A 27,716-nucleotide genomic window follows, 5' to 3' on the forward strand; every position below is an offset into this window, starting at 1 on the left:
GTATCAAGCTAACCTCTCCTTTAATTTGAATGCAAACATTGAATCTTGATACTCTCTCTTCCATATTTGATACTCTTTTGATGTGCCATTTTTCAACTTTTTCTCTCACTGTTTTTCCATTTTTCCACTTAAATTCCAGCATTTGGAAGCTTAACAATCTCACATCATATAATGGAGAAGAGTTTCCTCCCCCACACTTAAACTTTTGATCGTCTCGGGTAATAGAATAAATCACAACTAACTGAAACGCTTACAGGCACACTTCTTGTTTTCATTCTGCATTCTGCAGAATCTGATCTCTATCTCCCTCTGTTTCTGTGGTGTATTGCAGGTACAAATGTCTCCTAATGCAGCAGAAAACTCTCCATTTCTGAACAATACAGCAATTTCAGATTCAAGCTAAAGTATTTCTGCATCTCCAACATTCAGAAACTAGATTTAATTCATTCAAATTACTTATCAATGAGATAAAAATGGCTTCACTTAGATTTAATGCATCTCCAACCCCTCATTAGTTTCTTCAAAATGTATGCCACTGCTGCTGTAATTTCAGTTTCAGAATTGCGATTTTTGAATTTGCAAAACAAGAATTCTAATTTATAGAACACTTGGATAAGGAAGAATAACATGTCACAATGAGAAAACAAGAAGTTTACTGGAGTTCATCAATAACCAGGAAGCTATACAAAAAATGTGGCACATAACTAATCCAAATTGAGACACAACTGCTACCCTGCAACCAATCACTTGACAGTAGAAGAATCTCAACAAATAACTTCCAAAAGTGAAGATGCCAATTAGCAATGACAAGACCGGAGCTTTATTTCCAAGATTAATTTGGCACTAAACAGTATAGTACAATTGGACAACTCTGGGTTCATTATATGTAGTGAAGTTTCAACCCAAAGCTTTATATCCAGTCCAATATATCCAACATCAGATTCAACAAAACTAGATTATGAAATCTGTAGCTCAGTTTCAGAACTAGGTAGGCACAAACTTCTTCCAGCAACTTCCAAATCAAAAATCAGATTCAGTTTCCTTGTGTCTCATTGGTTTCTATGCCTTACTGCTAGAAAATCAGAACTTCCTTGGTTGTAAAGTTTTGAATTTCCCATAAAATCTCACTTGCAAATTCCATTTCTGCAGATTTCTGATTTAATGGACTGGTTCCTGATTAGCTTTTAACTTTATAACTCAACCAAACTCACTTATTTCAGCATTGAAATGTTGCTGCCAATTTCAGAAATCAGCAGCTCCTGCATTCAACTTTCCTTGAGATTGCTTATGATTAGAATCTACAATTAACTCTGGCACAAAACAGTATTAACTTGATACTTTGCTGCTGGTCAATGAACTCATTAAAATCAGCACAACAACCATAGCCTTTTGTAAATTCTGAATTTAATACCAAGCAAAACAACACCTGATTCAGGAAAATTAAAAGGTATTGAATTCCTATCAAATCCTGAATTTAGATACTCAAATCTGTCAAGGACTTAAAACACCAAAGTTCATTCTCCAGAAGGGGTCCTGTTATACTATTAACAGCAGTGATTCAATCAAAATTCAAATTCCAGAATTAACAACCAGCAAGTTCATCATCAACTTCTACTGTAATTTCAACTGGAAGTGTTGTGTGTCAATTGCAACTTGATACTTCAAAATTTTGTCCAGCAGGTTTGTAAAGAATTGAAAGGTAGTAACATTTACTTGAAACTCAGATTTAGAAGTTGTCTTTATGCATAAATTCGATAGAAATAAACTCACATAGTCCAAGTTGATACTTCAATTTCAGGAATAAACTTTACTGTAAAAGATTGCAGTTTCAAGCTTGATTCTTGCAGATTTGTGTTACTGCAGCCTACTCTAAGCACGCCTTTTCATTGACACCAACAATGTTCAGATTCAGTCATGTTCACTAGCATTCCTTCAGCCTTTCATTACTCCACAATTTCAGTATCTATTCCTGCAGAATTCAGCACAGCAGCATCTCCACTTACTGTCCTCAACACCCTTCACTACCCCAACTTACTTGCTTCAGATCAGAACTGGAATGAAAAATTGGCACAAAAATAGGGTTGGTCTCCAAATTGGCACATAGGTTCAGTTTCTGAAAATTTCAGAAACCGTACACTCAGTTTCCAGCTCCAAAATCCAGGTTAAGTATTCACAAATCAATTTCAAATCCTTAAATGTATTTAGTTCTTGTATATTTCTCTGCAGTAAATAAAAGATTTCACAGCCCTTGTAGAGTTAACTTCAGCAATCTTTCAATTTTCTGCAGTTATCAGCTGACTTCAGAAATCCAAAATAGGTCTGATACACTTTCATCCAGCTTCCAACTTCTGATAATAGTACTGATTCCCAGTTTAAGAAACTAACTCTTTTTTTTTCTTGAACATTTCACACAGCTTCTGGAATTTGAATCTAGGGACAGCAAGGAATTTAGGTTTTCAAATTCCAGAATCAGAATTTTAATCACATGAGACTTGAGAAGAATGACTTATCCTTGAGTAAGCAAGAACTTCACTTGGTCTTTCTACTTATCAGAAACTTGCCACAAAAACTTGGCACGCCACATGTCAAAGTTGATACATCATTTACAGTTTTAAAAATCTGTTGCTGCTGATAATTAGAATTGGATTGAGCTTCAAAGCTACAGATATTCAGCGAAGCAATCAGATTCAAGGTATTCTCTGCATTCAAAACTGAATGATGGAACAAAAATTTAATTCGAATTTGAACTCTACTAGCTGCAAATTCAGTAACCAAACTTACTAATTCAATTTCTGATTTACTGCACACTGCAATTCTGCACTTTTTTTTCTCTACTGATCTCCTTCAAAATTCAAGCTTCATCATTTATCTATTCAATGAACTATCTCATCCATTTACTCATTTCAAGCTTGACCAAAATCGGTTCCAATTTAAAAACTTAGCTAAAACAAAACTAAAGAAATCCCAATGCTGTTCAGTTCTAGATTCTCCAATTCCAGAATTTTGTTTCAGAATCTGTTTACATCTTGAACTTTCTACTTAACAGAGAGTTGCACAAGATTCTTGACACACAACATTTGAATTTGATACTTAGCTCATAAATTCACTTTCACAGATTTGCACAGAATTTTGTTCAATGGTCAGAATTCAGCAAGTTTCAGCAATTCACTTCCTATGCACTCCCCAGATTCAGCACTGCCCAAATTCAGCAATTCATTACTGAAATTGTTCAACATGGTTTCTGGATTGTAACTTCTTCAAATATTCAGAGTTATGGCACCCAAAATTTTTTCCATTTTGATCAAATTCCAGTAGTTACAAGAGCTCAATGTTTCAGCATTTTGTCTTTCTATTTTGAACACTGCATTTCTGTTTTCCACTTTTTTTTTCTTTTCTAATCAACCCACCCTTAAGTCAAGTTAATAAAGAGTTAAACCTTTAGTTCATTTATGACAAGAGTCCTAACAGATTAAAATCTAAATTTGCTTCCAACTACATCACAAATTCAGCATCTTGCAATCTGTATTCTAGCTGCCCTATAGAAGTCATGGAGATAAGAATACAATTTGTGTGTAAATGCAAGGGCTTAACTCTACTTTCTCACTGAATTTAGTTAAAATACAATTCTGGAACTGAAGACTTTGTAGGATTTAAAGTTCAGTTTCTAGCAACTCAACAACAGAATTTCAAATTTCAGCATTTTCAACACCTTCTTCCAACATATGTCTCAAAGTTTCGATTGTATCAACATAGTATCAAGTCTTAAAATTCTAAGCAATTGGAGCTTGCTCTTAACATGATAAAACTCAAGAAATGGATACATTTAACATGAAATCTTAAGAGCACTCCATTTATAAAAGCATTTTCAGAATTTCTTCTTTCAGAACAGTAGAAACCCTATCATTGGCTAGATTTTGAATCCCTACCATTAACAAATGTATCCAAACCTTCAAAAAAAAAAAAACTACACGTCTCCCCCACACTTAATCCTTTGTCATCTTGTAAAATCTAACTCATCAAGTATTCAACCAAAACACTCAATTAAAGAATGACAAGCAAAGATTATCAAGAATTAAAATGCTAGATGAGAATGTATAAGGAAAATTGTGAGGGAAGGAATTGAAAAGTATGAAGGGGAATAAAATTGACAAAATCCTCAATTTTCATGCACACAAATGCTATTGTGACTTTGAAAAGAAACTAAGCAAGTTCTAGAGTTTCAATTGCTATGAGTGCATGCCACACAAGAGAATATAATAGTGTATAGGCTTAAAATGGTCCTCTCTAGGTAATATTCATGCAATCATGCCTAATTGATCAAATTGGAATCCACCACCAAATTAACCAATATCATGCAAGAAAAGCATTCAATCATGTCACATGACCTAAAATTGATGATCAAATTTAAGAAACTTTTACCATCTTAAAGATATTACGTAGAAAACTCCCATGAAGACTCTTATTCAAAAATGACATACTATATACTAAACAAAATGCAAAATATGAAAGCAAAGTGTGGAAGTAAAATGCAAATATAGGAAAATGAAACTAAAGAAACGTATAAAGAATTTATTAACGAAGCATGAATTAAAATGCAAAAGAAAGCTAAATTAGAACCAACTCCCCTTTAATTCCGGCGGTCGAAGAAGATTTAGCAACAAAATCCACACCGGTAATGGAGTACTTTTGGTTCCACTAAAATTCTTCTTATTAATCATTTTTCCATTGAAATCTTTTTCTGGAGGTCGGAGGCGGTTCAGTCTAAGTACCCACTCCGGAAGCTTATGTTCTCCTACACAATCAATAAAAGACAACCTCTCCCACACGCATGTGGGATTAAAAGAAAATAGGAGAACATTAGTGTGGGTAGAAAATATATCAATGAATGAATCACATCTAATAAAATCAATAATTGGTACCTCAATTGAATTTTCTGAAAAATCACAAAAAATACTCACCTTATCATTTTGAAAGGTACCTAGAGTGGTGATTGTTACCTCCTCTTCATCAAGATATGGCTCAAGCTCTTGTTCTATTGACTGTACATCCTCATGTAGTGATTCTTGGGTGCTTAGCTCCATAGCACAAGTCCCTACACTTACATCTTCAATTCTTGGTGATTCTTGAGGTAATGCTTTCAGTAAGCATTCCCCTACACTTAAATCATCTTCAAAAATATGTTCAGAACCTGAATCACTAACAACATCTTCAGCAACAATATCAGTAGGATCAGAAATTTGCATAAGTACATAATTATCACAAAAAAATACTAGAAAAATCATGTGAATTGATAGAAGTAGGGTCAGGCCTGACAGAATCACTACTTTCCATCTCTCCACTGGAATTTCGTGCTTGCAGTTGATTGATGGATGATGCAATTTGATCCAACTGTAACTGTATGTTCTGTATCCTTGAGAATTGTTGCTCTTGATGTTCATTCATTTCTTGCATAATCTCCCTAAGTTTCCATGTTGTCTCATCCATTTGGGGTGCGTTCTGTTAAAAAGGTTGTAGCATAAAATTTGTTGAAACTTCTTGAAACCCATATGAACTCTGGTAGGTTGGAAATGACTTAACAAACTGTCCTTGTGCACTTTCATACCTGAAACATGAATTATCCACCCAATTAGCATTAAAACCATTTGAAAATGATTCATACCTATTTTGTTGATCCATGTTTGGGTAAATTTGATACTCAGGCTGAAAATGATAACTCTCCATTCCACCTCCAAAATTCTGAAAATATGAATCCATGCTAAAGAAATCTCCTGTTCTTCACTACAACACTAAACATCGAAATTAGAAAACTTAAGAGCATAAAGTTTCAATCACATGAAATTATGAACAGTAAAAGCACTTAAAAATTCAAAAACAAACCAACATGAAAATACAAAAAGAATTAAGCAATCAAATCAATCAACATACTAACAAATAAAATCAATCAATGCTAAATCTAAAATAAACACACACTACTAATTGTTCCCCGACAACGACGCCAAAAATTGATGTTCGCCATTTTGCATGTCACGTGGCACATCAAATTAATATAGATTGGAACCCACATAAACTAAATGAAACAAATGTCATAGTAAGGAGTCCCAAGTCATATTTTTCCAAAGATAAACTAGTGAGTTGTGTGAGTACTCTAGAATTGATTCACATGAAATTATTGCATCAACAAGATTAAAGAATAAGATCAAATAAGGTTCATTTTCATTTAAACATGATCCATTTACTTCTCATCAAATAAACACAATTGAATTCGGATTCTTAAGTATCATCTCATCAAATGAGCTAATTAATACACATACCATTCCAATTCACAATAACAAAGCATTCACACATTCAAATTCACAGTAGCCATTAAACTCAAGAACTAAAGACAATTGCAAACCGAAATCAACATTACATTCACCATTATAATCCAATTCTATACTCATCTCACCTTCCAAATCTTCAATTCTCAATCACAGTCAACAATTAATCTCAAGAGCTCAAACACAATGTTATTGGACAAAGTTAACAATCGATTCACAATTTCAATCAACTTAAACATTCAAAATAGAGGTAATAATCGGAAACTCAAGTAGCATTTAACATGGAAACAAGTTCACAGTAACAAGATTGATTGTATAGAGCAAGGAATTGCTAACAAATTTACCTAACCTATAAACAAACAGTAATAGATTTTCAGAAACATAACAGAACCTAAATCAATTCTAATGGGTTAGTAAAATCTAGATTTGTAAGCACAAAATCAAAATCTGTAATATAAAAACTCAAACGAAATTGAAATTGCAAGAGAAAGTATCAGATCTGAAGATCTGAGCAAATTGATGAACAATTCAATGACAAGATAAAGAAATATAAAAACCCTAGCATTCCACGAACTCCAAACCCGTAGCAGATCTTCTTCATTCTGCCAGAAACAGAGATACCTCTGGAAAACATCCTTCGGGCAACCACCTTTGAATCTTGAGCTTCCCACTCATCCAAACGAATGTTCATAGCCTCTGGAAAACATCCTTCGGGCTCACAACCAAATGGAATCCTCAACGCACAAGGAATAGAGCATGAATCTGTAAGTTGCTACACTCAACCGAATGATCAGATCGACTGGAGTCGCTGATGGAATGACAATCGGAAATGCGATCAGAAGCTTCTGGGAAACACCCTCGAGAGCTCCGATGTCGATGGAAATCCAGATCTGGGAAACACCCTCGAGCTGGATTGCGGCGGACAGAACAAGCACTGCAGAATGGGAAACACCCTCGACCGCTCTCTGTGACCTCGGACGAAGATCGCCAGAGCTCAGGAATCGCCAGCGATGAAGAATAACTGTTTGCGAATCTGGAATTGGGGAATGGAGTCTCGGCGACGCGGAGAAGAAGAAGAACAGTGAGGAAGTCGCGAAATCGCCGAGCCCAGGGAATTGTAGCTTCTCACGCGGCCTTTAAACCTCCTCAAAATTGATCGGACGGTGCAGATTGATTTGGGCTGGATCAATGGTTGGAGCATCTCGGATCTGCTTCAAAACTTCTGAATCTTCATCAATGGACTGGATCTGCTCCTCATTAGGTCGGATGGACCAGATTCTCAACGGATGACTCAGATCTACTTGATTGTAGATGAACGATCCAAATAGCTCCAAGGTGTGATCATCTCATTCAGCCCTAGATTTGAGCCCAAGTGTGGTCCAATCTGATCGGGTCCATGACCCTTTTGATGCCTACAAAATCATAATCAAATATTAGCATCAAATACCATGAAAATAGGCTAATTTGTAATTAGGTCCAAATTCAAATGTAATTATGAAATATGATGTAAAATGTGATATTAAGCTATGAAAAGATCATGAAAAATATGCATTATGAATTAAAACAATATAGCAAAATCATGGTTATCAATTGCTCTTCAGGGAGAGAGTTCTTTTTGATGTATGCCAATAGGGGGAGAATGTAGGTTTAAGTTAGGCTTTCATTCCCTAAAGAGGGAGATTGCCCTCTAGGAAAGGGGGAGAATGAAGGAAATCCTCATTCATACTTTAGCAGGAAAGGAAGTTGAGGCTATGAGATTAGCCTAACTTAAAGGTATTGTCAAATATAAAAATGTTGGTGCGGGAAGCATCCGACGATCGAACCTTAGTTTTGATAATGGCAAAGGATTCAAAGTTAAGTTAGTGTGTGATCTAACATGTTTGAATGAGTGTTTCAGGAAAGTCCTAGCTGCGGTTAGGCAGGTGAAAAACCCTAAGGGGTGGTAACCTTAGGTCCTAGGGGACGGTAACCCTAGGTGGAGGAAAACCCTAAGGGGCGGTAACCTTAGGTCCTAGGGGGTGGTAACCCTAGGTGGAGAAAAACCCTAGGGGGCGGTAAACCTAGGTCCTAGGGGGTGGTAACCCTAGGTCCTAGGGGGTGGTAACCCTAGGCGAAAAGTCCAGTCGGTCTAGAGGACCAGACTGGCATAAGGTAATCTCTCCTGAGGGGAGTAGGTGAGGACGCGTTCCCCGTAGAAGGAACAGTAGGCGTCGGGTCGACCTAGGGTTTTCGGTTGGGAATCCGAAGTCAGACTCGGACAGTCCGAAGACTGTCAGTTATTCCTTACTGTGTTTTATCAGATTCTAACACTGTCTTGCAGGGGATTTTGCTCGGACTAACCTGGTTTTGCAGGTGAGGAACCTGTTGGAAAAAAGTGGTCCGGGCGCCCGGGACCAAACTTTATCCCTGCCGCGACTTCGCCACGTGGAGCATCCTGGTTGGTTGGCCACATCGCACTCCAGGCGCCCGGAAGGGATCCAGGCGCCCGGAATGTCATATAAAAAGAGGGTCGAGGGTGCAGCCAAAGAACAACACATTCTAAGCTTTCTTCTGTGAAGTGCTGCCAACGAGACGACCTTGAAGTGCTACTACTCGACGTCGACAACCCGAAGCTCAGACTCTTCGATCTTTTGTTGTCGGTATTAGTTTACTTATTGCATTAATTGTAATTCAAATTGTAATCTTTCCGATATATAGTTGTTGTCCACCGAAAGCGGTCAAGGACCACGGGCCTTCGAGTAGGAGTCGCCATAGGCTCCGAACGAAGTAAAACACCTGTGTCTCTGTGTGTTTGATTTTACTTTCCGCTGCGTTTCTATTCTGTGTTTTAAATCGTTAAAATAGCCACGAGCGCTATTCACCCCCCCCCTCTAGCGCTTTCAATCCATCAATTGATATCAGAGCGGGGTCATTTTGAATCGGTGCAACCACCATTCAAAATATTTTTTTCGTGGTATTTTTTTTTTTTTCGGAGTCGATTAGAATTTAGCCTCATAGTTATATTCTAATTATTTTTCCCTCGAATCGGTTTTTCTCGGAATTGGTGCAACACCACGAGTTCGTGATCCATTTTTTTCCTCTGATTACCAATTGACCAAGTCCTGGGACATTTTGTTGGTTGTTTTCGTTTTAGGTTAATCGAAATGGCCCTTGAGAAGGCTACAAGATGCACGCCTCCGCATTTACGGAGACGACTTGGTCTTGGAAGGGTCGGATGGGCATATCTCCATACTCACTTTGAAGTCCGGATGATTGTCAAAACCGGATTCAAACTACCATCCGATAGCGTCGAAACCACTACCATGGACCGGGATGCAACTTTGATCAAGAAAGTGGAAGCTAATGCCAAGGCAACTGCACCTCGAGTGTGGCCTATCAAAAGAAGAACTCAACGGCGTCGGCCCCTAGTGCAAAGAGTTATGGGAGAAACTAATTGAACTTCACGAAGGACATCCGACACCAAAGTAAGTAAAAGAGACTTAATGTTTAATAAATTATTTAACATCAAATGCAGGAAGGTGAAACACCGACTCCATGCCGGATCCAAGATCCGCTCAATGGTCTTCATGTAATTGGACGGAAGGTAGACAATCGGGACATCATAAGGTATTCTCTAAACGCCTTTCAAGGAACACCTTGTGGGCATCCATGGTAGATGCTTAGTCTCCAAGGACTTATCTACCATTAAATTAGATGAACTCTTTGCAGAATTCGAACTTCACGACTAACGTCCGACCAAGAAAGGGTTGGCTTTGGTTGCGGGAGCAGGGAGATCGCGTGAGTCAAAGATCGGCGAAGAACCAACACGAGTCGGGAAGAAGAACCGGACTCGGAAGACGGCGATGAACTTACACCGAAATAGTCAACTTAGTAAAGAAGCTGCGAAAGAAGGGCTTGATAAAAGGATCTCGGAAGGCCATCCGATCTAAAGAAGCCCAACCAAGCTCGAAGGTTAAATTCAGTGACGTGCTACGGTGCAATCGAAGGGTCACATCAAGGCAAATTGCCCAAATCAAGGATTCAAAGAAACCCGAAAGAAAGAAGGCATTGAAGGCAACATGGGACGAGTCTTCTTCCGAGGAATCCGACGAAGAAGAATGAGCAGACAACTTTCTCGCCTTGCCGGGGACTACACATGGATCCGGAAGTGAGGACGAATCGGGCCGAGTCAGAGAAGCCACGGATCGCGTCCGCTTCGAAGGGCCGAACCCCTCTATAAGTAAAAGTCGTTTATACAGTTTAATTAATTATTTAATGCATAAAGTAGCTAAGTCCAAGATTCGAATTAAAGCGCTTCTAAAGGAGGTAACACTCCTTAAAGAAACGCCTAACAACGAATCCTTAACTGATCAAGTTCAGACTGGAACTTCAACTCAAGTTCAAAAATTTGAGGAAGAGAATTCCAATATGAAAAGTCAAGTCAATGACTTGAAAACAACTCTAGAGTGATTTTCCTTGGGATCCAAGAATCTTGACTTGATTCTTGGAACTCAAAGGGCAATCTACAATCGAACTGGACTAGGATATAAAAAGAAGTATAAATCTTACCTATCCTTAATAAACAAACCAAATAGAAAATTGGTCCAAGCATGGGTTGCCAAGTCCAACCTGATCAATCAAGTTGGACTTGGACATTATTGGGTTCCTAAGGATCAAATACATTACCTCAATAAACCTTATCGAGGCTATGATCCAGGGGGAGCTAAAACAATAAAAATTCGAAATTAATCTAAAAACTCAAAATTAAAAATTCGAAATTAATCAAAAACTCAAAATTCGAAATTAATCTAAAAACTCAAAATTCGAAATTAATCTAAAAACTCAAAATTAAAAATTCGAAATTAATCAAAAATTCAAAATTAAAAATTCAAAATTCAAAATTCAAAATTCAAAACTCAAAACTCAAAACTCAAAACTCAAAATTAAAAATTCAAAATTCAAAATTCAAAACTCAAAATTCAAAATTCAAAACTCAAAATTCAAAATTCAAAATTCAAAACTCAAAACTCAACATTCAAAATTCAAAATCTAAAACTCAAAATTCAAAATTCAAAATTCAAAATTTAAATCTAAAACTCGAAATTCAAAATTCGAAATTAATCTAAAATTCAAAACTCAAAAATCAAATAGAAGGAGGGTCCAGAATAGCTGGCAACTCCGAAATCTATTTACCCGACAGGGTAACCAAACTTAATCTACCCAAAATGGGTAAACTAGAGTAGATTACTCGGATGGGTAAATAAGGATAGATTAAAAAGGGTTAAATTTTAACTTGAAGCACAGTACTGGTGAAGTTTTTGGATGATAGTACGTTGGGAAAACTTGGGCATCGCATGTTTAGGAAGATATGACTTCGACCTGGTGCATTTGGCCAAGTGGAACTAACCGAAGCTACCCTTAAATGGATCATAACTAGTTAGACCAAGGTTTAGTATTAAGCTAAATGGGTAGGACTATTTGGGAAACCTCGAAGGCATGGTTACTTTAATGAGCTCCTTGTGACTCACCATAGCCCAGAAGTTTATCCAAAGAACGTTTACTTGTTGAACCCAAAGCTAAACCCGAATCTAACATAAAGTTAAACATAACCCTATAAATTGAACTAATTCATCTCACAAAATAATAGGATCCCCTGATTGAAAACATACATCGGGTGAGATGACTAAGCAAATTTAAATCTCCCTCCAAATTACTTAAGTTAAAAGTTAAAAATTTCCAAATTAAATAAACTAAATTTCAAATCAAACATTTTTAAAATTAAATTAAATTAAAATTTTTTAATTAAAACAAATCACCAAATAAACTCAGATTAGGTAAGATGCTAAATTAGGGACCTACTTCAATCAAACTGTCTTTTGATCCATCAACTTCTTTAAAGCTTCTTAGCTTACCTGCGAAGACTTTCAAAATTAAAATTTTTCGCGGTTGATACGGAGTCGTGACTCAACCGAGGTCATCAGTTCTAAAATTTCTTACAATGGCTCCTCGGTAAAATTTCTATCCCCTCCTAAACTTTATTTCTTATAATGCTTGTTTATTTCTTAGTGTAATATTAGTTTGAAATTTAGGAAGCGTTCTAAATCTAGTGCTGGGCCCTCTACACCTAGCATTGACCCTAGGTTTCCCACCGATGAACTTAGAATTAAGTTTATGTCAACAAATTACATGGCCATTAGAACCAAATGTATAGATAGATCGTTCTTTCTACGCTCTTGTATTCCAGTCTCCGAGGCTATAAACCACTATAGGTTGCGAAACCTTGTTGAGTGCACCAGCCCAATCAACATAAGTTTATGTGCCGAATTTTACAATAACCTAGTAAAAGTAGACGACTTCTCCTATACCACTAGGGCAGCTGGCACGGATATCACATTATCTCCCACTACCATTCGTGAGTTTCTAGGGTTACGAGAGTCACCCTGCACCTTTTTATGCTATCCTCCTAGGGAGCTACCTTTTGGAGATCGCTACTCACATATTACCCTCGATACGATCTATTCGTATTTCTTTGAGGACCAGCGTGATCCCACTGAGACCCAGTTTAGGTCAGTTAACCTTAGAATTCAGGACTACGCCCTTTATAGGGTTCTAGTGCTTTGTATTCTACCGCTGACCACTCACGACATTACCGTGATGCGTCCATTTCACTCCTTTCTTCTCTATGCCCTGTGTCATAGGTTAGACATAGACATCAGCCTACACATCTTTTCCACTATTATTTACGCATCTGGATACGTGACCAGCAGACGAGTACATATGCCTTACTATTACATTCTGACAGCTTACATGTCCTCATTGCACATTGATGTCACCGGAGGTGACATCCGCCACATGACCGAGTTTGAAACTTTTCCTAGCAAATATCCATATAGATGATGAAGGTACCATGTCCTGGCGTAGGGGCGGGGGAGGCAAAGCAAGATGAGTTCATGTTGGCACTATTTCCTGAGGAGGCTGCTCCTGCCCCACCACCACCTCGAGCACCACACCCAGCACCCCACACTCTAGCTGATCGGGTTTCCGGACTAGAGAGGGCTATGTCGAGTCTCCAGAACGAGAGCTCCGAGTTTCATCAGGCCATGCGGCGAGAGGTCTCCGATCTTCGACGAGAGGTTCGACAGGAGGTCTCCGACTTACGACGAGAAGTACGGCAGGAGCTCTCCGACCTACGCCGAGATCTACGAGAGGACGATCGGGCTCGTCACACTGAGCTCCTGACACTACTCCGGTCGCTGGGTTCCGGACCACCTCCCTTATCATCTCAGTAGCTCCGACTGTAGCTCTATTATGACTCTAGTACAACATGTGACAGCTCTATTATGACTATTTTATCTATGTCGACCTTTTAATCTAATAGATTGTTTTACTTCTGACTTGATTGACTATACCTTAATCTAATAGATCAGTCTTTTAATCACATTTTTGAAATTCTAGGCAAACTTTGATTTTTCAAAATCCCCACTTTACTAGACTTTCAAAAGTTGGAGTTAGCCTAGGATTTCTCCCTAGAAATCATGTTCCCCTAGGACTCAGCCAGAGCATCTCACAAGCACCTAGGTTTACCTTTATTGTGTTTGTAAAACATAGAACGGTGTGAGATGCATAGGGTTCAGCCTGGACTCGAGAATGCTTATTTCTGTGCATCAATATGAGTCTGGGCGTTAAATACGTGACTAAAAGTAATCAAATCAAGTCTTCCAGCCTTAGTCAAATCTAACTGGATCAATTGACTTGACTTGACTAACCAAGTGAACACTGTTGCCCTCTATGCAATCAGCAAGTAGCTAAACGGTTAGACAGTTGGTGAAGGAAATAATAGGTTTAAACATGTCTGTACTTAAGGGATCTGATACCTAATCAAAACAAATCTTTACTCATGCTTGGACTTTAGGGCTCTGATACCTTACTAAAAAATGGTAAGCTATTAAAAAAAAATAAGGCTATCGCTTCTCCTTTGTCTTAAGTATTCTTGAAATTCATTTCAAAGCAACTTTTTCAAAAACTTTCTCCAAATTTTCAAGTGTCCTCTATTTTGAAAAAAAAATTTCTCTTGTTAGAAAGTTATTTAAGCTGAAACCTTTTTCGAAAATTCGTCAAGTTAAAAAATTTTAGAAAATTATTTAAAGCTTTGAAAATTTTTTTTAAGTTGAAAATCTTCCTTGGAAATTTTCTTTAAAAACATGAATATTTTCTCCAGAAAATTTCTCAAGCTAAAAATTTTGTTTGAAAATTTTTTTTTGTATGAAAGCTTCTGTGAAAATTTTGTAAACTCCTAAAACACACTAAGAGTTCCTCTTTGCAAATATCTTCAAGCAAAATCAATTGACATAATTTTGAAATATCGCTTTTATAAGGTGTTACCTTGCTCCTTGCCTAAGTTAAAATGTTTTCTGCTAAATTCTGTCTTGAAAAATTAAGTTTTTCAAAACTAGCTCATTTTTGATATATGGCAAAGGGGGAGAGTAGAGAAATTCAATTCAAAGAAAGAGTAGAGAAATTAAAAGAAAATATTTTAAAAGGTAGCTTGTATAAGGGGGAGAGATGTTTATCTTGCTATCACGCTTATCTTGTTTCTTATGCTTATACATAACTGTATATTTTTTACTTAACATTGAATTTCGGTTGTCATTATCAAAAAGGGAGAGATTGTTGGTGCGGGAAGCATCCGACGATCGAACCTTAGTTTTGATAATGGCAAAGGATTCAAAGTTAAGTTAGTGTGTGATCTAACATATTTGAATGAGTGTTTCAGGAAAGTCCTAGCTGCGGTTAGGCAGGTGAAAACCCCTAAGGGGTGGTAACCTTAGGTCCTAGGGGGCGGTAACCCTAGGTGGAGGAAAACCCTAAGGAGTGGTAACCTTAGGTCCTAGGGGGTGGTAACCCTAGGTGGAGAAAAACACTAGGGGGCGGTAACCCTAGGTCCTAGGGGGTGGTAACCCTAGGCGAAAAGTCCAGTCGGTCTGGAGGACCGGACTGACAATCTCTCCGAGGGAGTAGGTGAGGGCGCGTTCCCGTAGAAGGAACAGTGGGCGTCGGGTCGACCTAGGGTTTCCGGTTGGGAATCCAGTCGACTCGAGCAGTCAGAAGACCGCCGTTATTCCTTCTTGTGTTTTATCGATTCTAACACTGTCTTGCGAGAGTTTTGCGGACTAACTTTGGTTTTGCGGTGAGGAACTCTTTGGAAAAAGGTGGTCGGGCGCCGACCAAACTTTATCCCTATGGCGACTTTCGTGGAGCATCTGGTTGGTTGGCCAGTCACACTCCAGCGCGGGGATCCAGGCGGCCGGAATGTCATATAAAAAGAGGGTCGAGGGTGCAGCCAAAGAACAACACATTCTAAGCTTTCTTCTGTGAAGTGCTGCCAACGAGACGACCTTGAAGTGCTACTACTCGACGTCGACAACCCGAAGCTCAGACTCTTCGATCTTTTGTTGTCGGTATTAGTTTACTTATTGCATTAATTGTAATTCAAATTGTAATCTTTCCGATATATAGTTGTTGCCTACCGAAAGCAGTCAAGGACCGCGGGCCTTCGAGTAGGAGTCATCATAGGCTCCGAACGAAGTAAAACACCTACGTCTCTGTGTGTTTGATTTTACTTTCCGCTGCGTTTCTATGCTGTGTTTTAAATCGTTAAAATAGCCACGAGCGCTATTCACCCCTCCCCCCCCCTCTAGCGCTTTCGATCCATCAAAAAAAAGGGGAGATTGTTGGTACAATATTCCCTGGGTCAAGGTTGACCATGTTGACTAAGGTTGAGTTGGCTCAAGCTTGAGTCTTGATGTCTTTATGTTTGAGTTTCGATATTTGATAATACATAGAGATTACAGGTGCAATCGTCCGTTTGGGGAGATTGCAGGTGCAATTCCCCTTCGGTCAAGGTTGATCAGTTAGAAGTGAAGAAAAGTCAAGTAGGTCAAAGGGTTGATCAGATACTTGACTATGAAAGTCCTGGTGAGTGGAGTGAGACAGATGGAAAACCCTTGTGAGTGAAGCTAGGTGAAAGTCCTAGTGAGTGAAGCCAGGCAGATGAGAAACCTTAGTGAGTGAAGCTAGGTGAAAATCATGGTGAGTGAAGCAAGACAAATGGGAAGTCCTACTGAGTGAAGCTAGGCATAAGTTAAAGTCCTGGTGAGTGAAGCCAAGCACGAGAAATCCAGGTGGGTCAAGGTTGATTGGACATCTAGTATTGGTAAGTCCAAGTGGGTCTAGGCTGATTGGACACTTGGCACGAGGAAAAAAAGTTTAAGTGGGTCAAAGAGATTGGTCGGACACTTGGTGAGGAAGTCCTAGCAGGTTGAGGGTGATCGGATGCTAGGCATAATGTTCCAACAGGTCATGGTTGACTGGATGTTGATTTTAGGAACTTTGAACTTGATTTGGCAAGTCACAAGTGAGCCAATCGATCGGGTGAACGATTGGGTGAGTCCCATGATAACTCTTCCTCCCAATCGATCAGTGGATCGATTGGGAGGGAATTGTCGTCGCACAGAAGCCTTCCCAATCGATCATCCGCTCGATTGGGAGCCTCCAATCGATCGGGTGATGGATTGGGAGGCTGGAAATTATAGGAGAGCCTTGAATCGATCGGGCAATCGATTCCGACTATTTCCATAGAGCACAGAGGCGCTCTGAATCGATCGATCGATCGATTCAAAGCCTCCCCAATCGATTGAGAGAAATTCAATCGATTGGAATCCGACCGTTGCGCAGGTTATAGCCGTTGGCGAGCGATTTCCTCAGAGCTCTTCGATTCCTTCTCCATGCGATCACAGTGATTTCTCCACAGAGACTCGCGCCAGTTCTTGAAGCATTCTTGGAGCAAGGGTTGCTGTCCTTCCAAGATCAAGAGGCGTTCAACACAAGAAGAAGAAGCTAGGGTTAGGGTTTTATGCTGTAAATTTTGTAAGATTTTACTTATATTCGCTACCCTTTCTTTCTTCTTGTACTGAGTGTTGTAAGGCTTCTCCGCCTTCGGTAGTTAGCGTAAAGGAGTGTTTTCATAGTGGAGAGTGCTCGTGTGTGTGGATCCTTGGATTAGTCATATCTTCTTGAGGTGGATACCAAGTAAACCCTTTGTGTTAGCGTTGTATTTTTGCTTCTTGTTCTTTTCGCTACATATCATCACCAAGAAGCAAGCAACGACGAGTGCGACGAGCTATTCATCCCCCCTCTAGCACATTTCGACCCTAACAGTGTGGGGTCCTGCTTTTATTCTATCTAATCAAGATTTTCTTTATTATGTTATTTTTATTGATAATTTTAGTAAGTTTATTTGGATTTTTCCTATAAAAAAAAAGTCTGATCTCTTTGATATTTTTTATCATTTTCAAAAGCATGTTGAATTTTATTTTGATCGTAAAATACTCTCTTTTCATTTTAATTGGGGAGGAGAGTATCAAGCCCTTCATCGTTATCGAGTCTCTTGTCCCCACATTTCAGAACAAAATGGATCCACTAAGAGGAAATATCGTCATATAATTGAAATTGCCTTAGCCCTTCTTAATTATGCATCCGTTCTACTTAAATTTTGGGATGACGTTGTCCAAAACTCAGTATACCATATTAATCGTTTGCCCACTCCACTACTTCAAAACAAAAGCTCCTTGGAAAGTTTTTATAATCGCTCTCCGGATTACTCTTTCTTCCATATCTTTGGTTGCGCATGTTATCCTTGGTTGTGACCTTTCTCTAAACATAATTAAATGCTTGATCTCAATAATGTGTTTTCCTTGGTTATAGTAATTTGCATCATGGGTATCGTTGCCTACATATATCAACTGGGCGGATATATATTTCTTGACATGTTACTTTTGATGAATCTCTCTTTCTATTTGCAGTTGTTCCCTCGGACACTCCCTCAGATAATCAAGCCACTTTTTTTATTTTTACTAATTGTATACCTGAACTATCATAGGTTGCTCCAACAAGACATACTCAAAGTACAAGGGAAAATGAAATTTTAGGCTATGCTCCATCCCCACCAAATCTTGCAGACTCAACATCTAGCAATGTTTCGCTCTCTAGTCCTAATTCCCATCAATTTGACCATTCATCTCCGAGTAGTTCTGATGATGATACTCCTCGTTGTATGTTTCCTCTAAGCGAGATTTATGCTCGATGTCTACCAATTTCCACCCGCTATCCTTTTCCACGGGCTCTAATTACTTCTTCTAGTTTTGTTAAACTAACTAGCTTTACACAGGGAGTCAAAGACCCAAATTAGCATGTTAAGATGACTACAGAGTTTGATGCTCTTCTCTGTAATAAAACATGGACCTTAGTTCCTCGTATTCCGTCTATGAATATTGTAGGCTCTAAATGAGTTTATCGAATTAAATATCACGCATATAGATTCATTGAACGTTACAAAGCTCGCCTTGTTGCAAAAGGTTTTAATCAACAACCAGGTATTGATTTCAATGATACTTTCAGTCCAGTTGTCAAAATTACAACTATCAGATTGTTACTGTCTATAACTATTAGCTCCAATTGGCCGATACAATAATTAGATGTTTCTAATACTTTCTTTCATGGTTAAATTGAAGAAACTGTTTTTATGGAGCAACCACCAGGTTTCATCTACCAGCAATTTTCAACCCATGCTTGTAAACTTCAAAAATATTTATATGGCATTTGACAAGCACCTTGTGTGTAGTTTCATCGTCTATCTAATTGGATTCACATTCAAGGTTTTTCTGAATCAAAAACTGACTCTTTGTTATTCTATGAATGCAATGAAAAATTTATTATATTTTTCTAATTTATGTGGATGACATTTTAATAACTGGTAGTGATCAATAATGCATCTTTTCTTTCCTCCATCTTCTTAATCAAGAGTTTCCGATTCCGGATCTCGGCAAAGCTCATTTTTTTCCTTGGCATTGAGTTTCTTCCACATATTGAAGGTTATCTTCTCTCCCAGAGCAAATATATCATTGGACTTCCTCAACGAGCTAAAATGGATGGCGCGCGTCGTATCTCCACACCAATCATTGAAGGAGGTTTTAATGATCCTTCTTCCTCTCCTTTAATGGCTGACCCCAGATCTACCGAAGTATTATTGATGCCCTATAATATGTTACCATTACATGACTTGACATTGCTTTCGCAATTAATCATGCTTGTTAATTTATGCATTCTCCCACTGAGTACCATTGGAAAGATGTTAAGAGAATTCTTCGTTATCTTAAAAGTATGATTTTACATGGTCTTCTCTTATATCATCAACCCCCACTAGAGTTGAATGCCTATAGTGATGCAGATTGAGCCGGATTTCCTGAAGACAGACATTCGACTAGTAGATATGCAATCTTTTTTTAATGAAATCTTATTTCTTGGTTCTCAAAGAAGCAACCCACAGTCTCTCATTCTAGTACTGAAGTTGAATACAAAGCTATTGCCAATGCGACATTCGGAATTATTTGGCCCAATCTTTTCTTTCAGAATTATATTTTTCTTCACCCGCTACACCCAAAATCTGGTGTGATAATATAGGAGCGACTTATCTTGCAGTAAATTTAGTCTTTTATGTGCATACCAAATATGTGGAAATTGATTTTCATTTTGTTTGTGAATGTATCGCGACTCGACGACTTTTGGTTTCTTACGTCTCTACAAAAAATCAAATTACTGATATATTCACTAAGTCATTATCTAGATAATGTTTTACCAAGTTAGCAATCAAACTTAACGTTCGGACACTCCCGTTGAGTTTGTCAACGACTAATGACAACAAATAATTCACTACAACAAAAATAACTTTTCGCAACAAGAAAATTCACTTTCCGCAGCGTGCATTGCGCGCTGTACAATTAAATGCTATTGAAAGTCCTAGATTATCCGTAGCACGCAATGCACGCCGCGAAAAATATTATCTACAGCATGCAATGCACGCCGCAGAAAATATTATTCGCAACGCGTAATGCACACCGCGGATATTTTTTTCTACGATGTGCATTGTGCACTGCAGATAATATTTTCTACGGCATGCAAACGTATGTTGTTGATGATCTTATCTATATTAAAAAAAATCAATTTCATTAACAAAGACAATAAACTAAAAGTTTACAACAAATTTAGTGCAAATCAAATGCACACCGTTAATAAAAATCATAGTTTTTCATTATAACAAAACAAATTATGAAGATCCAAAACAAGTTACGAAATCTCTACCAAACTAGCTATTACATAATCCTGTTAAATTCTGTTATTACAAACTGGCTATTAATAAAAGTCATAGTTTGTAAGAACATATTTGTAGAGAAAAACACTATCCTGTTAAATTGTGAGAAAAAATAGTGAAATTTAACCGTACTTGTCCACTATACTTTTCCCTTGTTCAAGCTTCTTCAACAATTCAAATGCTTGATCTAGTCTTCCTAAATAGAAATTATCCTTTGCCTTCAGGAGCAACGTCAACGATATAGAGGGAAAAAAGTATTATAAAAGTTGCTAAAAGCTCAGAAAGAACCGCATCCACTCATCAATTTGTTGTCTCAAACTCTATATCGAGCATTGGTCTTCAAGGAACAAACCCAAGGTTCTACATCCCTAAAAACGCATTGCATAAGATACAACAATATTAAAACAAACTAGATTTTTAGAATAATATAAAGGGAACAATAACACTGAAACAATACAGAGGGATTTTGGATGTCAGACTAGAGTATCGGAGTGTCAGTGCTTGAATTTGTGTTAAAAGGGTTCTCTCACAGGAAACTTAATTTTGCTTATAGAATCACATGAATTTTGAAGAAGTATCAATAAAGCACTTACCCTAAATCTATGTGGTTAGTGACAAATTTGTTAATTATCAGCACATTGCTAACATGATGTGAGGAATTAATATTTATATAGTGTAGAAACTATGTCGAAGACCCCATCCTAGAATTTCATATAATATTAGTAGCAAGAATAACATTTCTGAAGCTAACATCAATGTGTATACAATAAGTAGATGACCACTTTTTGTGTGATTGTTGTTTAATTTTAGCCAAACAAGGGACTATAACTCATACTCATAAATCTACACGGCTCAAGCATAACTAAGCAGATCCAACACTAAGTTTTATAAAACAAAGTAGCTTCGAAATGGGTGGCAACGCAGAATATATTTGTTGGTTTCTTCAGCAAGCTTCATTCGACTATTAGTGACTTAAATGAAACATTTCAATCATCCATGCACAAGCATACCTAAGTCATTGTTGTTCATGCCTTTCTTCCAACAGCATACTCACTCTTAATTAGTTGTGAGAACCAAACCATCAAAAATCAATAGGTAACTCTTTCTTCCAAATAGGTTACAATATAGTTAATTATTATGGTTCATATATGGCTGGAATGAGCCAACAGAAAGCATAAATACACATTTTTTCCTTTTTCAAATTACTCAAACCCATTTTATGTATATCTTAGACATTGAGTGGATTCTTCATATAGTTGGACCCTTTAATCAGGTAAAAATGTAATTTGCAAGAGAAACTAAGTATGACCATTATAAGAAAGGTGACTCACTGGTCAGATGCATAAGGGGCCAGAAACACAAAAGTTTATCTCCTTGCATCTTTCTCATAATCACAACTATTATTAATTTATGATCAGAAAAAAAGGATTTTGAGCTAGAAACATAGAAAATACATAAGCATAATGAATCACACCATCCTTATAATTATAATATCAAAATAGAAAAAAAAAAAAAAAAAAAAAAAAAAAAACACCTTTCCTCTTCCTCAAAAATGCACATGAAATTACGAAGAATCAAGAAACATAGAAATAGCTGAAGTTTACACAGGGTGATGCGCATATACAAAAATGAAAAATAAACCAGAAACACAAGGAGAAAGTGGGAAAAAGGGGGAAAATACATAAACCAAAAACACAAGGAAAATAAATAAAAATCACATACCATGTATTGGAACAACTAGGTCCAAATACATTATCAAAGTTATATCTTCTTTCTTTAGTCCGATTTTGTATGAGGTCAAGATAGTCCTTTGACAAGTCAAGATCTAAGACAATTAAGCTCTGTAAAGTAAGAAACAATCATCTCACAGCTAGACTCTAGAGAGAAAAAATTTTACTTGACAAAGAATAGGGAAAACATAAATAATCTGTAGTTAACACCTTATCATCCATAACTTGAATAATATGCATGCACTGCTTTTGTTCTGCTTCAGTCAATGGCCTACATTTTACTGCCACCTACACAAAGAAACTAGAATGTGGCATTACAGTAACTCTTTTGAAAAATTATCAAACTTTTACTAAATTGAAAGGCATACCAATATACTTGTAGTCCTTTTTGATGATGGAGCTCTAATGCTTGGCATTGCTGATCAAGTTTCACCAGGAGTAACCTCTACTAAAATAATTATGATACACATTTGAAATCTCAAATGTTTTTTTTTTTTGACAATTTACAAAGTTGTTCACTTTCTCTGGTACTATCTGTTAGTCTTGTCATTAAACAAAGCTTCGATACTTGTCCAATTACAGCCAAAGCCAACCAAGGATTGTTGCATGTCAGTATAGAAATTGTTCTATCAAACTCGAACAAGATCTAAAAGAGAAAAATCAATATTGCAAACTAACTTATCAGTCTTGTGCAGAGAAATATTCTCCCATAGTAAATCATCCTCCTACAAGAAATCAAGATCCAAACCCTCAAAACCTCAATTTTACAACGACATCAACATATCAACAACCAAAAAGATGGGATTTGGGACCTGAGGCCTGAGGGGTCCAAGTTACGATATGTCGGTCCTTCATCGAGGGGGCAGCCGATGAAGGAGGTTTTTGCCGAGGAGGTCGAACATAAGGCTCCACGCATAGGGTGAGTGTTGGTCACTGAGGTAGAGGGATCCCCCCAATGGAAGAAGCAACGGCGACATCTGGCTGGGAGTAAGAGAACTTGAGCATGACCTCCACATCCTGCGAGGAGACGCGGACGCCAGTGTCATCGAGGGTACGATCGATGGAGGAAGGGGTGGAGGAGGCGAGGATCTCGAAGAGAAAACAAGCGGAGACTCGATGAGGAGGAGGATGAGAAGAGGAGGAGGAGAAGTAGCGGAGGCGAGCGAAGCGGAGGAGTGAGAGGGAGGTGGGTGGTGGATTGACGAGGAGCGGACGAAGGAGAGGGAGGAGGGTGATGAGAATTAGGGATTGAGCGTCTGTCGGGTGAGTGATAAAGTCACGGTCACGGATGTTTAAACATATGGTATTGACGGCATATTTTTTCTACGCGCTTTTGTTAATAATATTAATAAGTATTAACAGCACATTTTGTATTGTTGATATTAAATTTTAACATGTTGTAAAAAAATTTATTGACTTATCTTTTAATATTATAGAAAAATTTATTGACAGTTTATGTTTTATGCATGCTATCGTTGGTATAAATATGATATTATTTGTAGCGTATATAATTGGGCGTACCTTAAAAATATTATTAACAGCGCGCTTTAATCGCGCGCCGTTGATGATGAGTTGCGGAAAGTTATATTTGTTATAAAAGCAGTTATGAAAAATAATTTCGAATTGATTTTAATCAATCAAGATTTATCATATTTGAAATCGTAATCAAAGATTGAAAGTAAAAGATACTATTTCTAAATTTATTATATTCACTATTATTATCATTATTTAATATTATATTTAATATTTAATATTTTCATTATTAGTTAGATAATTTATATAAATAAGTCTTTGACTTCGTCAATAAGATCATCTAGAAATATTGATTCACTATTTTTCTTTATTTCTATCAAGAAGGATGACATGTAAATTAAGTCAACGGACTTGATGCATTCGAGGGACGAGAAATTACGGAAGAGTATACTGGTAGAGAGAGAAGGACACACATGATATTTTCGAGAGATAAGAAGCTTGAGCGAAAGATTACTCAAGGAGAAGATCAAAATTAAATTTGGATGAATTCAATTTAGAAAGACAAAGAGTCACTCAAGCGATAGGAGAAAAAACCAACGGCTGGAGAAGACGCCGGATCTCTCTGACTAGAGAAGACGCCGGACCTCTGGGCCTTTTTTTTCTTAAGCTTTGACCATATATAATCCATGACGCCTGATAGCATCGTCCTTTTCTAGGCCTTGATATGTCCATCCTTCATGGTCATGCATGGATGTTCCTCTTCGATAAATTAAATTAATTTTTAATTGAGAACAATTTTTTATAATAATCTCCCAACAAAACTCAAAACTCAGGACCTTAACAATATTCAATTCAATCATAAAATGTTTTGTAATGACATCTAATAAATCGATGACGCAGTCGCTAGGCATAATTTTACTTATTTAACATTAAAGTCTTCTTAACTGCATTTGGGGATAGCAAAATACTCAATAATTTGCAAAGAAAAAAAATTGCTTAAATATCCACATAAATTTGCATTAGAATACTTAGCATGATTTTTGTTTTTTTTGGGTTCCTTTTTAATCCAATCCTCAAGGCCTTTGCATTATTGCATTACTCATTAAGTTATGATTTTTTTATTAAAAAAAAGTAAAAAGTTATTTTTGAACAAATTTTAATTAGACAAGTGATTTATTTTTTACATTTCAAATTTGATATTAGCGTTGACGGACTTTAAAAAAAAAATCGCTCCTAATTATTACATGTTTATAGCCAACCAATCCATCTTATTATTAAATTATAATAATTTAAAAATGCTCGGATCGGAGATTGCAAATTAAACACAGCAACATGCCAACACACTTCACTTTGTTGTGAAAAACAAAGAGAACAAAGAGATAGACATAATTAATTCACGATATAAGCATTGCAGTAGATTATAAAGCATCCTGTCGGGTATCACTCATGCGGTAAAAAGGTAAGCTCCCTATCAACCCAGTTCATTTCAGGATCAATACGAAAGAGATAAATATAAATAAATAAATTTATGTCTCGTCAATCCGAGATTTAACCTGAAGACTTCATGGGACAAATAGCCAAGTATTTACCACCTAGCTATCACCGTTGTCAAGCCTTCACTACTCTTTCTCCTTTTCTTCGTCGCAACCTCTCAGGCTAGAGACTCCATCACCATTCACCTCCATTTCTTCATCCACTTAATCCACCGTGAGCGAGCTACGTTATAAGTTGAGCAGTCCGAGCCAAGCCATCTGGCTAATGACACCTCGGGGACTATATATGCCTTCTCATGGTTTGTCGTCGAAGACCGCAATGCTGCCGAAGCCGCTGGAGTTGACGACGGTGATAGCGGTGGCGATGAGGCTGTTATCATTCTCGAGGATGAAGAAATGGAGGTGAGTGGTGATGAAGTTTCTCGCTTGAGAGGTTGCGATGAAGAAAAGGAGAAAGAGTAGCGAAGGCTTGAATGAACAATAATAAGTTATATATATTTCTGATTGATATTGGAGAAGATATTTTAAGGTGAGTGGTGATGGAGTCTCGAAGCACTTAATATAATTTTTTGGTTTATATATATAATATATATATATATTAAATCTAAAATAATTAGAAATAAAAAAGTTACGTACTCATGTGGTAAAAGGCGAAATCGCTTGCCCCCATCGTACCCGACCATCACGAGAGAGGTAAATCACAACATTCTGACTGAGCATGTGGCAGGTGGGGTGAGTTGCACAGGGACCGGGGATTTACGCCCCGACTACCCTGAGTTTCGACCCCACCATCTCATGTAGCAAGTATTCTATCACGTACCAAATCGGATAACATGTGGGGTCAAAAAAAAAAAAATTTACGTACTCATGAAGCGTACCACATAGGAAGGAGATAATTGAAATTGGAGGAGATATTTTGAGATGAGGGGTGATGGTGTCTCTGGATGATTGAATGAACAATAATAAGACACGATTAGGAGATGATTGATATTGGAGTTGATATTTTGAGGAAAATATATATATATATATATATAAATAATATAATATCTATCTCCAGTTCGATACAATAATTGAAGAGTGCATGCCGACTATCAATCATATATATCAAAAATCAAATAATGCCAACTGCAGTCATTCCAAGTCCCTTAATAAGGTTAAAACCGTCTAGTTAGAACATGGTTGAGACATAGAGTTATCATATTAAGTCCTAGGTTAAAATTTAGTGTGTTTGAGTATGTCTTTCGTTATATTTTAATCATTGTACCAATGATTAGTAGTCATATGTAATTTATCTTTTTCATATTGACCTAGAGACAAATTGGCGGGAGCGCACTAATCACCTTTTGCCATGTGAATAAGTTAAAATCTCATCCATATCATATTACATCTAGGAAGAGTTTAAAAATTTTATGATCATGAACCATATGTTAGGTATCAACCATCATTAAAAATAGTCAGATTGTAAAAATTTAATATTTGAATTAAAAATAATCATATATATATATATATATATGGTCTTTATATTTTTGAAATATAATTATATATATATATATATATGGTCTTTATATTTTTGAAATATAATTCTAATCCGCTTGTATGCTTATGTAATTGTTGTTGCATATACTATTTAGTGTCAACTTGTTAAAATTGTTAAGATCTTGCGAGTTAAAAAGGGGGTTAAAGAGCTCCAAGCACTTTGTTAATTGAACTTGTACAATAAAATCTTTGATGACACGAGCAAATTAGCACACACAAAATACTAACAATTTTGATTTACTTAGTATCCGTCTCTTAGATGACTAATTCAAAATTTACTCTTAGTGTTCTTGTTTCACTATAAACTTCTTCTTTTTAGATATCTTCCGAAGACAAGAAATCTATTACAAACTTTTCTTACAAGAACACAATAAACAAATACAAAACACAAATACAAATGGAGAGTAAAATAACTTTACAACCAACACTTTGCTTGCTTCTTTATCATTTTGGAATGCCTTCTTGATGGTTGAAAATGTAATAGCACTTCATCTCTAATCTTTTAAAAATTGGCTCCTTCAAATCTTCATAAAATCTTCTTTTATAAGGTTACATTTGAGCTAATTTCTGCTTACTAATTGATTGGTAGACTCATCAATCAATTGTCCCATTGGATCTGACCGCTTAAACCTATAAAACAACTATTTTTTTACTATACCAATCTATTGGCGAGAGTCGATCAAACCAAACGATTCGGAAGCATTTTGTTCACTGGAAATAAGCTATCAATTGATTGCTTCAATAGATTGCACTAATCGATTGGTAAGTAGTAAAAATATAGATCTCCGAACGAGCTCTGTTTCGCACCAAAAATCATCTTCTTCTAATATCAGAGTCAAAAAGTTATAGCTTTTGAAAGTTTGCTCTGTCGGGGTTTCCTCGTTACCTATTATCCGATCACTTTAGACCTGTTGAGACTTTACGCCTTATGTCAACTCCTTGTTGGACTTCCAACGACTAAGTATTTGGTCAACTGTGACCC

The 27,716-nt window shown here is 37.1% G+C and overlaps 1 protein-coding gene across 5 annotated transcripts; it reads right to left on the reverse strand.

The window, feature by feature from the left end:
• Positions 1 to 613: 613 nt before the first annotated feature.
• LOC122048019 (kinesin-like protein KIN-8B) lies at positions 614 to 23,499 on the reverse strand. Of its 5 annotated transcripts, none has more exons than XR_006130712.1 (6): positions 23,045 to 23,499; positions 22,601 to 22,957; positions 22,443 to 22,520; positions 22,225 to 22,343; positions 20,635 to 20,870; positions 6,610 to 7,729 (listed from the first exon to the last, which is right to left on the reverse strand). XR_006130712.1 is itself a non-coding variant. In XM_042609614.1 (5 exons), the coding sequence occupies exons 2-5, from the start codon at positions 22,646 to 22,648 to the stop codon at positions 3,141 to 3,143; spliced, it is 300 nt and encodes a 99-aa protein (XP_042465548.1). In that variant the 5' UTR covers positions 22,649 to 22,957; positions 23,045 to 23,499; the 3' UTR covers positions 614 to 3,140. The 5 variants fall into 5 exon arrangements, 3 of the variants coding, with proteins under 3 accessions (XP_042465548.1, XP_042465546.1, XP_042465547.1); XR_006130713.1 differs by lacking the exon at positions 6,610 to 7,729 and having other exon boundaries at positions 20,406 to 20,870; positions 22,601 to 22,799; positions 22,911 to 22,957; XM_042609614.1 differs by lacking the exons at positions 6,610 to 7,729; positions 20,635 to 20,870 and adding an exon at positions 614 to 3,195.
• Between the last annotated feature and the right edge of the window lie 4,217 nt (positions 23,500 to 27,716).

Source organism: Zingiber officinale, chromosome 2B (assembly GCF_018446385.1).
Source record: "Zingiber officinale cultivar Zhangliang chromosome 2B, Zo_v1.1, whole genome shotgun sequence".
Taxonomy (NCBI): Eukaryota; Viridiplantae; Streptophyta; class Magnoliopsida; order Zingiberales; family Zingiberaceae; genus Zingiber; species Zingiber officinale.

What these genes read in the sequence shown, in the direction of transcription:
- LOC122048019 (XM_042609612.1), bottom strand. Translation starts at nt 22,648, where the DNA reads ATGCCAAGCATTAGAGCTCCATCATCAAAAAGGACTACAAGTATATTG. An exon ending in TTCAAGTTATGGATGATAAG is followed by an intron (nt 22,344 to 22,442) that starts GTGTTAACTACA and finishes CTTACTTTACAG; the next exon opens with AGCTTAATTGTCTTAGATCT. An exon ending in CCTAGTTGTTCCAATACATG is followed by an intron (nt 7,730 to 22,224) that starts GTATGTGATTTT and finishes ATGATTTTGTAG; the next exon opens with GCATCAAAAGGGTCATGGAC.